Genomic DNA, 14,649 nt, shown 5'->3' with positions numbered 1-14,649 from the left:
GTTAGACGTTGGAGGAGGGGGTGGGGTTAGAGGCTGGAGGAGGGGGTGGGGTTAGAGGCTGGAGGAGGGGGTGGGGTTAGAGGCTGGGGACACAGAGGAGGGTGGGGTTAGAGGCTGGAGGAGGGGGTGGGGTTAGAGGCTGGGGACACAGAGGAGGGTGGGGTTAGAGGCTGGAGGAGGGGGTGGGGTTAGAGGCTGGAGGAGGGGGTGGGGTTAGAGGCTGGAGAAGGGGGTGGGGTTAGAGGCTGGGGACACGGAGGAGGAGGGTGGGGTTAGAGGCTTGGGACGGTGGAGGAGGGTGGGGTTAGAGGCTGGGGACGGAGGAGGAGGGTGGGGTTAGAGGTTAGGAGGTGCTGTCCTCATACCTCGGTGTGCACGGCCGTGGTCTCCATCTGCTTCTGCTTGAGGGCCAGCATGACCTGGTCTCGCTCCTGCTGGAAGAGCACCGCCTTCTCCTGCATGGACCTCATCTCGTTCAGCAGCTGGTTCAGCTCCCCAGAGTTCCCCTGAGGGACAGCAGCACACTCATGAGCCCCCATGGAGCCTCTACACACTCATGAGCCCCCATTGAGCCTCTACACACTCATGAGCCCCCATGGAGCCTCTACACACTCATGAGCCCCCATGGAGCCTCTACACACTCATGAGCCCCCATGGAGCCTCTACACACTCATGAGCCCCCATGGAGCCTCTACACACTTCGGACCTGCTCCACATATAAGTAAGTATAAGTACAAAGCATCCTAGAAAACAAGTCAAAACCTCAAATCCAAAGCCAAAGCTTTCATAATCTCAGTTGGAACCCAGCCGACCTGGTCCTTGTCTTTGAGCATCTTCTCCAAGGTGGCGGCCTTCTCGCTCATGGAGGTCAGCTGGAACTCCTTCTCCCGGAGCAGGAAGGACACCTGCATGTTGGTCTCCTGCAGCGCCCGGAACTCCGACTCCTTCTCCCGGGAGCGGGAGGCCACCGCCTCGTTCTCCTCCTTCAGCGTGCGGCCGTCCAGCTCCAGGATCAGCGCACGCTCCTTCAGGTTGGTCACCGCCTGCTTCAGCACCTCGCTGTCGCTCTCGCGGTTCCTCAGCGCCTCGCTGGCCTGCGCCAGCTGGTCGCCCTTGGTCTTGATCAGCAGGTCCTTCTCCCGGGCCGAGCGCTGCAGCGTCTCCAGCCGCTCCCGGGCGTGGCGCGCCTCCTCCGCCCGCCCCCGCTGCTCGCCCTCCGAGGCCGACAGCCGGAGGTTGCTCTCCTGCAGGGTCCGGATGGCCGCGTCCCGCTCTGCCACCAGCGCCCGCAGGGACTGGACCTCCGCCTGCAGCTGCTGCAGCCCTCCGTGGGACGGAGCCGACGGTGCCGCTGCGACGCCCTGCTGGACTGGACCTGTTTGTGGGGTTAGTATCATGTTTTTTTAAGGGGAAATTTCAATGTACTCAGTTACAACGTGGTTTGGGGAGAGAAATGCTAAATAAATGCATCATGTTTTCAAACACAAAAATAATCGTTTGAATAATCCTGATTTCACTATTGACCAAAATAATCGTGATTATGATTTTTTTTCCATAATCGAGCAGCCCTAGTCCAAATGCAACAATGCAGTGCATCAAACAAAGTGTATGCTGTGGCCTCGTGTCTGTAAATAAACTCACTGAGAGGCTCCATGGAGAGCAGAGCATCGCCGGCCTGCGCCAGCTGTCCGGCGACCTCCGGGACCACGCTGTCCAGCTTGCCCAGCAGGACGTCCTTGGTGCTGCTCAGCTGACTGATGGTCTGCTGCACCTGGGCCAGCTCCTGGCCCAGGCTCCCCAGCCGCCGCTCCTTCAGCTCGTAGCTCTGGATGAGGTGGGCGTAGTCCACCGACAGCTGGGAGCTGCAGTCGCTGTCGGCCGACACCTTGCCCTGCAGCTTCAGCAGCTCCTCGTGCATCTGCGCCGACTCGTGCTGCAGGTTCTTCACCGTGGTGATCACCTGCTGCTTCCACTCCTCCACCTTCTTCACCTGCTGCTTCAGCGTGTCGCGCTCCTGCAGCAGCTCCTCAAACTGGTTGCTGCTGACGCCACCGCCGCCCCAGGACCCCCCGCCGCCGCCGGGCTCCGGGCCGGCCGAGGCCTGCAGGACGGCCACCAGCGTCTGGCACTTCTGCGTCAGGGCGTCGATCTCGATGTCCTTCTCGCGGATGATGCGCGACAGGTTCTGGATGGTCTCGCGGAACATCTCCTGGCTGCCCGACGGGTCGCTCATGTTGGCCAGCCGCGTGTTCTCCTGCTGCAGCTTGAGCAGCGCCGCCTCCTTGTCCGACACGATGTCCATGAGGCGGTGGTAGTCGGAGCGCAGCTGGCTGTTCTCCCGCGTCTTCTCATTGAGCACCGACAGCACCTGCTCCCGCTCCAGGGCGTAGGCCTGCAGCTGCTGCTGGAGGTACAGGACGTCCTGGCCCATGGTGACCCGCGCGTGGAGGGCCTGGATCTCCAGGTCCTTCTGCCGCACCATTTGGGCCAGCTTGCCTGCCTCGTCACGGGACAGGGCCAGCTGGTCCAGCTGGCGGGCCAGGGAGACGTTCCTTTCGCTGAGCTGGTGGATCTCGCTCTCCTTCTCCTGGATGCCCTGCACCAGCCGCTGGATCTCCACCTTGGAGAGGTCGTGCTTCTCGTTGCCGCTCTCGCCACCGTTCAGGGACTGGTTGTCCTTGTCCTGGTGAAGGATGACCTCCCCCTGGACCTGGGGAGCAGGAGGGCTGCCCAGGCCGTCCACAGCCTGCTGAAGACGCGCCACCTCCTCGTCCCGGGCGTGGAGGAGCCGGTTGTAGTTCTGGAGGGTCTGCTCCTGTCGGGCGTGGGCCTGCTCCAGCTCCCCCTGCTGGGCCAGGAGGGACTGCTGGGCGAGGAGCAGGGAGGCCTGCTGCTCCTCCGTGGTTCTCCTCAGGGCGTGCGTCTCGTCCTCCAGAAGGTCCCGGGAGGCCTTGAGCTGGTGGATCTCCGTCTCCAGCTCCGTGATGATGTCCAGCGTGCGGGGCTCCGTGTGGGGCTGCGGCCGGCTCTGCTGGTCCCTGAGCCGGTCGATCTCCTCCCTCAGGTGGCTGTTGTCCTCCTTCATGACGCCCAGGTGTCGGTCCCGCTCCTCCAGCACCTGCCGGAGGCCGTGCGCCTCCTGGGAGACCTCCTCCACCTTGGTCTCCAGCTCCCTCTGGAGCTCCGTGGCGTTCTGCTTCAGCGTGTCCATGAAGGAGTCCTTCTCCTGCAGGAGGTCCGTCAGTTGCTCCTGCCCCGCCACCGTGATGGACAGCATCTCATTGGTGTCCCTGTGGTCGGCCGCCATCTGCTCCACGTCCCTCCTCAGCTGTGCAATCTCCTGCTCCTTGTCCTGGTTGAGGCGTACCGCCCGCTCGTGCTCCGCCTGCAGCGCCGTGGCGTCCAGGGAGCGCGCCCGGCTCAGCTCCTCCATGGTCTGCTGGTAACGCCGGGCCTGGGCCGCCAGCGAGCCCTCGGCGCGGCTCAGCTCCCCCTCCAGCTGGCTCTTCTCCAGCTTCAGGGCCTCGATGCGGGTGTCCTTCTCCAGGACCGTCCTGCTCAGCACCGCGTGGCCGTCCCTCAGTTGCCTGCTGAGCTCCCCCACTTCCTCCTGCTCCTCCTCCTCCTTCTCCTGCAACCTGCGCTTCTCCAACTTCATCTTCATCTCATAGTTCTCGGACAGTGCCTCCTCACGGGAGCTCCTCGCCGTCCCCAGCTCACTCCGGAGCTCCGCCAACTCCTTCTCCTGCTCCAGCAGCTCCGCTCTCAGCCTGTCCTCCTGCTCTGCTCGTTCCCCTACTCCTTCTTCTCCTTGCTCTCCTGTCCGGTCAAGCCTCTCCTCCTCCTTCTCCTGCAGAGATCGCCTGAGCTCCAAGGACTCGCTGCGCGCCTCCTTGGCCTGCTCCTGCGCCCGGCCCAGGCTGCTCCTCAGCTCCTTCACGGTGTCCTCGAGGGTCCTCTTGCTCATGTGCAGGTCGTTGAGGGTGAAGGCGCTCTGGCTGAGTTTCTCCTGCAGGGCCGTGAGGTCAGAGGTCAGCCGGGACACCTCCTCCTGGGACTCCTGCAGCTGCCCAGAGAGATGCTCCTTCACCGAGATCATGTGCTGGAAACACCACACACGCAACAACACGTCAGGACGTCGCCTCCGCATCATGTACTGAACTAGCATGTTTAAGAAGGCTGGTAATACATTCATGTTTTAGTTAGGTTATTCACAGGCTTTTTAAAAGACTATGGACATTATTGTCCAATGTGATGCGAGTTAACAGCGTCTGAAATACAAGCATAGTGAAGCATAGCATCCTACTGTGCTACAGGCATGTGATGCACACCAGAGAATCAGTCTCAAGACAAACCTAAACTAAAACCTTTGACATGTCAGCCAAACAGCGTGTTTGCTTCAAGGACATCTTTTATATTTGTACAAAACAGAAGTGTCTCGTCTGCGGACCTGCGTGGCCTCCTGGTTCTGGCCGTCCAGCTCCTCCAGCTCAGCCAGCAGCGTCTCCCGCTCCTCCTGGGCCTCCAGGAGCCGCTTGGCTCTCCTCCCCAGCTCCTCCTGCAGCTCCTCCAGATCCAGGGACTCCCCAGGACCTCCTCCTCCTCCGCCGGCTCCCCTGGCCTCGCTCTCCTCCAGGCTGGCCTGCAAGGAGCGCTGTTGGACAAGGAGGGAGAGACTGAACATCACACCATGATGTGCTCCACCATTGAGCACAACAACCCTTAGCTATGGAGACTGAACATCACACTAGGGCTGTGCAATTCATCGGATTTTTCAGAACAGCTGGAGAGAAATGCTGAATAAATGCATAATCTTTTCAAACTCAAAAATAATCGTCTGAATAATCGTGATTTCAATATTGACCAAAATACTCATGATTATATTTTTTTCCATAATCGAGCAGCCCTACATCACACCATGACGGGCTTCACCATCACGCACAACAACCCTTAGCTATGGAGACTCCCGGTTCAGGAGGTATGGGTCCCTGCCATGTCTTACCTCCAGGAAGGCCTGGAATGGGAAAGACTTTTGCTATGTAAAGCTGGACTTTACTCTGCATGAGAGATAATAGTATTTTATCAGCAGCATATTAGAATGTCAATTTGCCTACTAACTGTGGATTATTTCTCACTCACACACACACACACACACACACACACACACACACACACACACACACACACACACACACACACACACACACACACACACACACACACACACACACACACACACACACCTTGTCCTGTTCCAAGCGCTCCTTCTCCTCCCTCAGAGAGCCGATGACGGTGTTCAGCTCCAAGATGTCTGCGTGCTCCACCTCCTCTCTGGGTTCAGCCTGACGGAGGAGAGGGATGAGAAGGATACTGGGGGTATGTATGCATTCAGAGGTCCAGTGTTGAAGGACCCAATGTCACACGGAGTACACTGCACTACACTACACCCACCTCAGGCAGACTCTGCAGTCTCTCCAGCTCCTGCTCGGCGCCTGGAACAAAACAAGCAGGTGTAAGTATGTGTTCACCTTCTTAATGCATTATTCCTATTCACTACGTAATAGAAATACATAGCAGACTAACATCAACCAGAGAAAACACCATGCGGTGACATGTAAACGTACAACATTGTCGATAGAGATTGAAAAAGCGAGGATGAGAACATTGAAGGCATATTAAACACCAGTTCTCTGACGGCCACAGTACTACACACAGCACTACAGCATTTTGGCCAGGTAGACCTCAATTCAAATCCTCCCAGTAGGCCATGGGAGGGAGATTTAACCTGGGGGATGCCGGTCATAAACACAGCCCCTGCTGGAGGAACCCTCTCTTGGCTCTCTACCTGCGAGGGCCTTCCTCAGCCCCTGGATCTCACTCTCCATCTGGGCCCTGTGCACAGCCTTGTCCTCCTGCTCCTGCACCCGGGCCTGGAGCTCCGCCACCGACGCCTGGAGCCGCGAGTAGTTCTGCAGCAGCTCTGCGTTCTCCTCCTGCGCCTCCGCCCTCTCCTTCTGTAGGAGGCCCCGGCTGCTCTGCGCCTCCTCCAGGCTGGCCCTCAGCTCCTCCAGCTGGGAGTCTCGCTGGAGGGAGGTGCTCTGGACGTCGGGTTGGGAGGTGGAGATGGGGGAGGAGGGCTGAGATCTCTCCCCTGGAGAGAGAGAGAGAAGGAAGGTAGATGAGGAGGAGTGAGGAGGGATGTTGGGGTGAGGAGGGATGGTGAGGAGGAGTGTTGTTCCTCACCGGTGTGGAGCTGCTCCTCCAGCTCCTCGATGCGCTCCTCATACTCCGCCAGCTCCTCCCGGTGGCGCCGGCTGAAGTCGGCCATCTTGTGGCGCTGGGCGTCCTGCAGGGCGGCCATCTCGTGCTGGTGCTCGTCCACCTCCCGGCTCATCTGCTCCCGCAGGTCCTGGTGGACGCGCGCACATGTACAGACACAGACACACAGACACAGACAGACAGACAGACACAGACAGACAGACACACACGTACACAGAGACACACGTACACACACACAAAATTGTGTCAAGTCTCAAATTGAAGGTGATTGATTGGTTTATGTTTATTTACACATCAGAATGTGGTACACAGATGACAGAAACACAAAGATGTGATTTACAGGGGTTTTATGCATTAAACGCTCACCTCGATGGTTCTTTGGAGTTTAAGGCCGTCCGCATGGTCGCCATTTCCAGATCCAGTTGAATTGGACGCCTTAAAAAAAATGTTGTTTTCGGAATTAAGATATACAGTTTACATAATTCACATCCTTCTTACATTGCTTTGACAATCATCAACTCCATGCTGGATAACACTTTTGAAACGGCTCTTCCGCCACATAAAACATCTGCCATCAAAAAATAATTTATATTGTTATCCAAATGTTAAAAACTTAAACTTCCGATAAAACACATATGCCCGTCCTGGTCTGCGGGGGGGGGGGGGGAACAAAATGGAGGCGGGGAATGGTGGTTACCTGGGCAACGCGTCTCCAGTGGGACAGCTCCGCCTCCAGGCGTGTCACCTCTGTGGCCAGACGGTTGATCTCCTGCTGCGACCACATGACGTCGCTGAGATCCATCTCGTCACCATGGAAACCGTGATGGCCGCCAACGGTGTGTGGCATGAAGGAGGAGGAGGAGGTGGTGGTGGGGACGGTGGAGGAGGAGGTGGTGGTGGTGAGGGGGAGCATGGCCACATGGGAGGAGTGCTGGAGGGTCTGTATCTCATCCTGGAGACCACTCTGCCTGGCCTTCAGGTGACTGATCTCCACCTGGAGGGAGGGACACACACACACACACACACACGTCAAAAGATGTTCCTAGGCAGGCAGATCTACAAACATAACACAACCATACGTTTCTATATGAACATAACACATTCATAGGTCTCTAGATGAACACAAACATAACACATCCATACGTCTCTATAAGAACACAAACATAACATCCATACGTCTCTATAAGAACACAAACATAACATAATAACCATACATTTCTATGTGAACATGAACACAGCACATCCTCACATCTCTCTGCTGCAGCTGGTTCCTGTACTCTGTGGACTGCTGTTTGTTCTGGATCTCCGAGGCCTCCAGCTTCTCTTCCAGCTCCACATGGAGCTTCTTCAGTCGCTCGTGCTGCTCAGACACACAGGGGACATCAGGGTTCATAACACAGGACACCCTGAGCTGGTGGACATCTTGGATCCAAACGCTAGCTGCGTGTGAATAAGGTAAATAAGGCCCATGAGTTGCTTTTTGTCTCTTTAATTGAATCTCCTTGTTGCACCAGTGCTTATAGGGACAATGTTCTTGCTTGGCCACATCCACATGAATACATTATTGTGTATATAAAAGGGTCTTGTTTATATCTATTTTTATATGCATTTTAAGTCAATGGGTGTATAAGAGTTTCATGAGAGCCTGAACCACAAATATACAGTTAAAAACGATGTCAATAATGAATCAGAGTTAAAAACTTCATAAAGTATGTTTAACTAATAATATCAGTACTACCCTTTATAGAGTGTGTGGATAACTACTTCAATCACTCAATAAAGTGTGAATAATTTAAAACGACCATTAATAAAGTGTGAATAACTTAAAACGACCATTAATAAAGTGTGAATAACTTAAAACGATCCTTGATGAAGTGTGAATTAGCTAAAACGACCCTTAATAAAGAGTAAATAACTGTTAAAACCACCCTTGATAAAGTGTGAATAACTGTTGAGAGTTAAGACCACACTTGGTAAAGTGTGAATAACTATGGTCCCAATAACTCCAGGAACCACAGTACCTCTGAGCGCTGGGCAGTGAAAGCCATCTCCACTTGCATCAACTTGGAATTGGACACCTGTAATTCCGTGGCGGCATCTGTGGTAGGAGAGGAAATGACATGCTCAGCGAAAAATCTAGGAACAGGAAGTGGAGAACGTTGCTCCAGTACTTTACACGTATGGAATTCCATAAATGGTTTGTTTTGGGATATTTGAGCAAACACACAGCTACACACACACTTCAAATTACTGTAGCCTATGGGTGTGCACACAGACACAGACACAGCTTCATCTGATAAACACGACAAACTGGCTTGACTGGCCTTGCAAACACAACTCTCTCCCTGAACATGGCACTTACATCCCCTCCCCAAGGAATGAAAAACATACTAATAAAGTTAGTTTAATACATTTGTGCTTAAACAACAGTACGTCCAAAGGCTACATCGAGTTGGTGTCCTGTATATATTTGGGTTGAAGCCAGGCTTGTGTAAGCCCAGACTGAGTCTGGGTGATAAGATCATGACGTCGTTTTGGTGTTGTGGAGAAGGCCGTGAGTTGGACATGGGAGAGCAAAGTTCTTGGTCTCCGCTGAACTTTATCAGCCCCAGACACAGATTGTTGGGAGGCTGAGTTATGAGCAGATCAATGCCATTCACCTTCATTGGATGGTTAAAATAAGGGATTGACACATTGACAGTGTTAGTCACGCTCATATCATTCAAACTGTTTGTTCTAGACTCTTCATCTTATTGACATATTTGAGTAAAAACAAACCATATGTACTGTAGAGTAACAGTCACAATCTTCAATCTCAAATCTAATCATTTATTTGAATCTGTTTCTGGGACATACCTAAGATAGACCTTCAAAAAGGTTAAAGATAACAATGGTCAGGTTTTTTAATCCTTAAAATATGTATAAACTTAATCATTCAAATAATGCTCAATTGTATAGTAGGAAATTGCTACGCTTCTTTTAATGATTGACGAAAGAAAGGAGCATTTTCATGTCAGCTGCTAGGTCTGTTTGGTAAACAGAACGAGCCACGCGTCGTTGCGTGACATGACGAACATCCGGTTTTCAGTGATACCCCAACAATGATTACAGACCTTTGGCTTCTTCCAGCTAGACAATATTGAATGAGTAAAAGCGCGATGCACGTACTGTTTTAACAATAGTCGTATTATATGTTTGCATTATTTTACACTTCAGATACTTTAATATATGCCCCATAATGAGATCGGGCAAATCCTTGTTTGGGAATGTGATCAAGTGACAGCCAGACCACTGGATTAGTTGGCACTGGGACGAGAGCTGGGTTCGTATTTGTGACATATGGATCTTATACACCTGACGTCTCGGTCTCGACACAAGAAGCGCTGAGCTTACGTTTGTACTTTTCCAAGTTGAAACCAGGGAGAGTGGGACCCGTCAAGACGTCCACGTCCGCCCCTCAACAGCTCCACACACATCCCACACCACCACCTACCTCCAACCTCCTCCACACCTTCCAGCAGCATGTCCTTGGTGAAGGTGGATATCTGCCCGGTGAACGAGGACAGGCTTCCCCCGACCTGGCCCAGGGACTGGCCCAGGCCGGAGCCCAGTCCTCCCAGCCACGATGACATCTCCTCGGAGCAAACGGACCGGGACCCGAGCAGAGCTGGCTTGGTCTGGACTGACGAGGGCGGGACGTGAGCTACCTCATTAACCCGTCACGTCGTGGTAACACGTCCCGGTTCGAGGCTAACTTTGTCGCGGGTTGGTTAAAGCGGGGTCACGGACCGCCATACGGTGACATGTAACGTGAGAGAAGACAGCCCCCCCGACCCGTCGCTCATAGGCGGCGTAACGTAACGCTAGTATGGGCAGACAAACGCACTGAACGCCGCTTCATTTCCTCTCGACAACCGTGACTTTACGAGTCTACGATGGACACTTGACATCCGTTCGACCGCAGGCGTTTATCCATGCCGTGTTGGGGTGTTTTGAAGCCAAATTAAACAAAACAACGCCTGTGAAGTGCCACCTCGACTGCAGCCATTATCGGCTCGACTGTCAGCTCTGACGTGGAGCCGATACGGCGAAGCGATGCATTGTGGGATCGTGGAGGACCAACACCGTGGAGCGCTCTAAGATACTATTGATTAGCAATACATTGTTTGAGCTGTGTGGTGATGGAGAAGCTATGTAACGGTATATGTTGGAGAAGATACTATTGCACCATTTAATGTCTTGTCCATTGTCCATTTTTGGCTTTAAAAACGGTCACGCTTGATAAGCGTGACAGCAATAATAATATTTTATAAAATTATTTTAAAAAATGACGCATTATTTTAAAAAAATGAATGATGAAAAACTCGAGGCAGATAGGGGCCGACTGTGACGAAAACGTCGAAAAAACCACTTGCCACGCCACAGGCCCCTTGCCCCGCAACAGACCCTTTGCCACGCCACAGCATACATACCCAACAATAAGTGGACCCAAACCATACGAAGAACAATAATAAATACAATCCAACCCCATTGTCCCCACACCTCCCCAGTGTATTTTGGCCGTCCAGTTAGAGAGCACACATTCAATAAGGAGATTTAATATGTGATTGGTGTGATTTATATATTAACTAAGGGTCAACCCTCATCAAACAAAAGTATGCTAATATGCAAGTTATGGTTAAAGAGGTGAACAGAGTTAAGTTCATAGAATCACTCTTTGTTGTAATGGCGTTGGTTTGACACAAGAGGACGCCATTTAACTGGTATGGAGACATGCACACATACTGCTTTCATTGGAATCTCCAGAGACTCTTCTGAAAACCTCAGCCCTACATTTCCACTGACTTTCTGTCACTCAAGAGACACAGGTGCGCATCAGCTAAAACTGGACATCATTTGAGTAGCTATAGTTCACTGCTCACAGAGTACGTTTAATGAAACACATCTTTTATCAATGTCGGTTTGGTCTTTGACTCATAGACAGACATTATGAATATGTTACTGTTTCCACCACTCAGCATGCTAGGGTTCCTATGTCTTGGTGGGAGATACTTAATGTTTTTTGAGATGTACTTTGACATGTTTCTAAGTTGGTATCTGCAGAACCCTGGACATCCCCCTGAACTTCTATTTTATTTCCATAAAGTCAGTCCGACACACATGGGTCATTTCAGCAGCAGTGGCTCTATGACTGACACTTGTCCGCTGAATACAGTGAACACACTTTACAAGGACATCCACACAACCAACACTTATTCAGATATACCATAGCTTTAACCCAAAATGGTGGTGAAACTTGTTTCATAAAGATAACATAGGTTTTATATACTCATTAGAAGCCACATTCATTTGAAATACAGAAGATAGACGATAAGAACGAATGATGACCAGAAAGAATTTATTCTTTACATCTTTATTCAATATTCAGCATGTGACAATTCCAAGCAAGGTGTCAAAATCAGAGAGAATCATGTTAATGGATCAAACACGTGTTATATTAATGTAAATCATTAAAAGCTAAAGTGCCACCTCAGACAGAGAGACATAGAGCAGGCGTGTCAGAGGAGATCTGTATTCTCCAGTACTTCCATGCTGGAGCCTCTCTACTCTGAACACTGATCAGGATTCAGGGTTTGAGTGACAGGCTGCGTCTGGCCATTCTTACTGGCCTCACAGCTCACTGATCCCGCCTTCTTCCACTGGTCTGCAGGGTGGGTCAAGGTGCTGCTCCAGCTGTAGTGGCCGTCTTTCCCCAGGACCCCCAGGCTATCGGACACCCCCCCAGACCTGCTGCTGCCCCCCACCTTCCAGCCAAGCTTCCAGTCTGAGGGGGAGCCCCCACTGGCCATACACAGCAGTGTAGCACTGCCCTGCTCCAGCTCCACTCTGGAGGGAGGGAGGACGCTCAGCGTGGGCTGCACCACTCCCACCTCCCGCTATCGTTTATATTCTGTATTTTAGAATGAATGTGGCTTCTAATGAGTAAATAACACCTCTGTTATCTTTATTAAACAAACTTCAACATTATGAATGAGGGGTTAAAGCTATGGTGTGTATCTCTGAATGAGCGTTGGTTGTGTGGATGTCGTAAAGTGTGTTCACTGTGTTCAGTGGACCAGTGTCAGTCATAGAGCCACTGCTGCTGAAATGACCCATGTGTGTCAGACTGACTTTCTGTCACGTCATATAATAGTAGTTCAGAGAGATGTCCAGGGCCCCGTTTCCCGAAAGCATCGTTAGCCTAACGACGTCGTTAACACCGTCGTACGATCATCGCAGAATTTTCGGACCGTTTCCCGAAAGCATCGTTACGTAACGACGTCGTTAAAACCCTCGTAGCTAACGACGCCTACAGGGGTACTCGTTAAGCACTAGGATGCATCGTTACTATAGCCTCAGTGGAGTCACCAGCTGGACATTCCGTGTATTGGATGTGTTTTATTAAAACACGTCATCCAATACCGCTGATTATCCAGCTGGCGCTATTTCGCAATAGCCCAAAAACAGTGGTTCCCGCAAATATATTACTCGTAGACTACTGTTAGATTTAAACAGCAAAGACAGAGACATGTTAGAAGTCAACACAAATATAATTTATTGCAGCAATTTAAAATTCCAAAAATAAATGTACCGATGAAACCCCACGTCACAAGGCACCCTATCACAAGGCATATAATAAAATCAAATGATTCCGTTGCTTGTGTGGGAGGTCGCTTGCGAGCGGCACTTGCCGTCTCCCTCTGATTTTAATTCAACCATCGTGGTTAAAATGTCCTCATATTGATCAATGACAGAAGACATACTGTATATGAATCATGCTGAAACCAGCGGGTGTCGGATAATTTCTGCAGGCGTTTTTTGTTGCGATTGTTTGACATAAAGCACTGTAGGCGCGTCGGTGAGGCTGTGATGAAGTTCACTATTTATTGGACCGTCTAGACAGTTACGAACTCCCTGACCTTAGTGGAGTGCACAATCGCCAAGTTGAGAGCGTGGTTTTCTGCACGTAGACTGCTGCGGGAAACTGTGCTGCGATGCGTGCCATTCCCGCTTACATTGCCCGCACCATCATACCCCCTGCCCAACAATATGGGCAGGAATCGATCTAGACCAGCAACAGCAATAGCCATGTCAATGCCTCTGCGTTTGAATGATAATGAATGAATGGAACGTTGCATTTTTAATGTTGACTCCAAAGTTTCTAGAGAGTGCGCGGCGCGTCAATCACTGAATGAATGACTGAATGAAACGGAATGCAGGAATCAGAGAAAGTCTGCCCTCTTTGCGGCGCAAAGCATGTTTCAGAAATCAGCACATTTAAATAAATGCTATAGGCCTAGTTGTCACACAGACACATGATATTTTTTATTTTTTTTAATATGGAATTATTTCAGGGGAGAAAATGCCGTGAAACAATGTACGCACGGTGCGTTCGGGATTAGGACTGATATAGCATATGTCGGCCTAGACCTTATAAATTGTGTTTTAATATTTGTAGCATTCATCTTAGTCTATTCTTTTCGTAGGCTTCTCTGCTGTTGGCCTTGATGGGGAGATATTTTTTTGCTGCCACAAAATATAGTTTAATCCAACAACATTCCTGCGTCTCCCCCTCCTACGGAGCCCATTTCAGCACCGTGTCAGTAGACAGCTACAATCCTACGACGTCGTAAGAGCAGAGCACGCGCGTTCATGTTAAGATGAGTTTCGGGAAACGCTCCCCTAAAATTAACGATGCTGCGTGAGATCCATCGTACGATGGATCGTACGAGCGTGGATCCATCGTTATTGGGAAACGGGGCCCAGGTTTCTGCAGATACAAACTTATAAACAAAAAAAAGTACGTCTCAATAGACGTTCAGTACCTCCTACCAAGGCATAAAAACCCTAGCATGTTGAGTGGGGGAAACAGTTACATATTCATAATGTCTGTCAAAGACCAGTAAGTCAAAGACCAAACCGACATCGCTAAAAGCGATCTCTCCGGAGATTCCAGTGAAAGCAGTACGTGTGCATGCTCCATATCAGCTCAATGGCGCCCTCTTGTGTCAATACAACGCTATTACAATAAAGACTGATAATATGATCTCTTTATTTTTATTTTTATGTGTGCTCTCTGACTGGACAGCCAAAAGACACTGGGGAGGTGTGGTGGGGACAATGGGGTTTGGATCTTATTTATTATCGTTCTACGTATGGTTTGGTAACTCTGTTAAGAGTCTGGTTTATTGTTGGGTATGCTAACCCTGGTCAGAGTCTGGTTTATTATTTATATATTTGTTCATGTCTTGTGGGGGGAGTAGGCTTCGGCTAGGGATCCCCCCCCCCCCTCTATCTGGGGGTGTGGAGTGTGTGTGGAGTGTGTGTGGA

The 14,649-nt window shown here is 51.1% G+C and overlaps 1 protein-coding gene across 1 annotated transcript in view; it reads right to left on the bottom strand.

Annotated features, from left to right (window-relative positions):
• Window positions 1–10,338, bottom strand: part of trip11 (thyroid hormone receptor interactor 11) — a 17,068-nt gene extending 6,730 nt beyond the window's left edge. The window contains exons 1-13 of the mRNA XM_084481852.1: window positions 9,773–10,338; window positions 8,301–8,377; window positions 7,529–7,639; window positions 6,977–7,273; window positions 6,646–6,714; window positions 6,244–6,409; window positions 5,846–6,151; window positions 5,452–5,492; window positions 5,244–5,342; window positions 4,451–4,654; window positions 1,642–4,102; window positions 813–1,375; window positions 366–506 (exon numbers count right to left, since the gene is read on the bottom strand). Coding sequence (XP_084337978.1) covers window positions 366–506; window positions 813–1,375; window positions 1,642–4,102; window positions 4,451–4,654; window positions 5,244–5,342; window positions 5,452–5,492; window positions 5,846–6,151; window positions 6,244–6,409; window positions 6,646–6,714; window positions 6,977–7,273; window positions 7,529–7,639; window positions 8,301–8,377; window positions 9,773–9,911 — 4,674 coding nt within the window. The 5' untranslated portion in view covers window positions 9,912–10,338. The remainder of the gene's footprint in view (window positions 1–365; window positions 507–812; window positions 1,376–1,641; window positions 4,103–4,450; window positions 4,655–5,243; window positions 5,343–5,451; window positions 5,493–5,845; window positions 6,152–6,243; window positions 6,410–6,645; window positions 6,715–6,976; window positions 7,274–7,528; window positions 7,640–8,300; window positions 8,378–9,772) is intronic.
• Between the last annotated feature and the right edge of the window lie 4,311 nt (window positions 10,339–14,649).

This window comes from Micromesistius poutassou (genome assembly GCF_964030765.1).
Source record: "Micromesistius poutassou genome assembly, chromosome: 17".
NCBI classification, from domain to species: domain Eukaryota; kingdom Metazoa; phylum Chordata; class Actinopteri; order Gadiformes; family Gadidae; genus Micromesistius; species Micromesistius poutassou.
The sequence above is the reverse complement of the archived record's forward strand: the minus strand, read 5'-3'. Positions and strand labels throughout refer to the sequence as shown.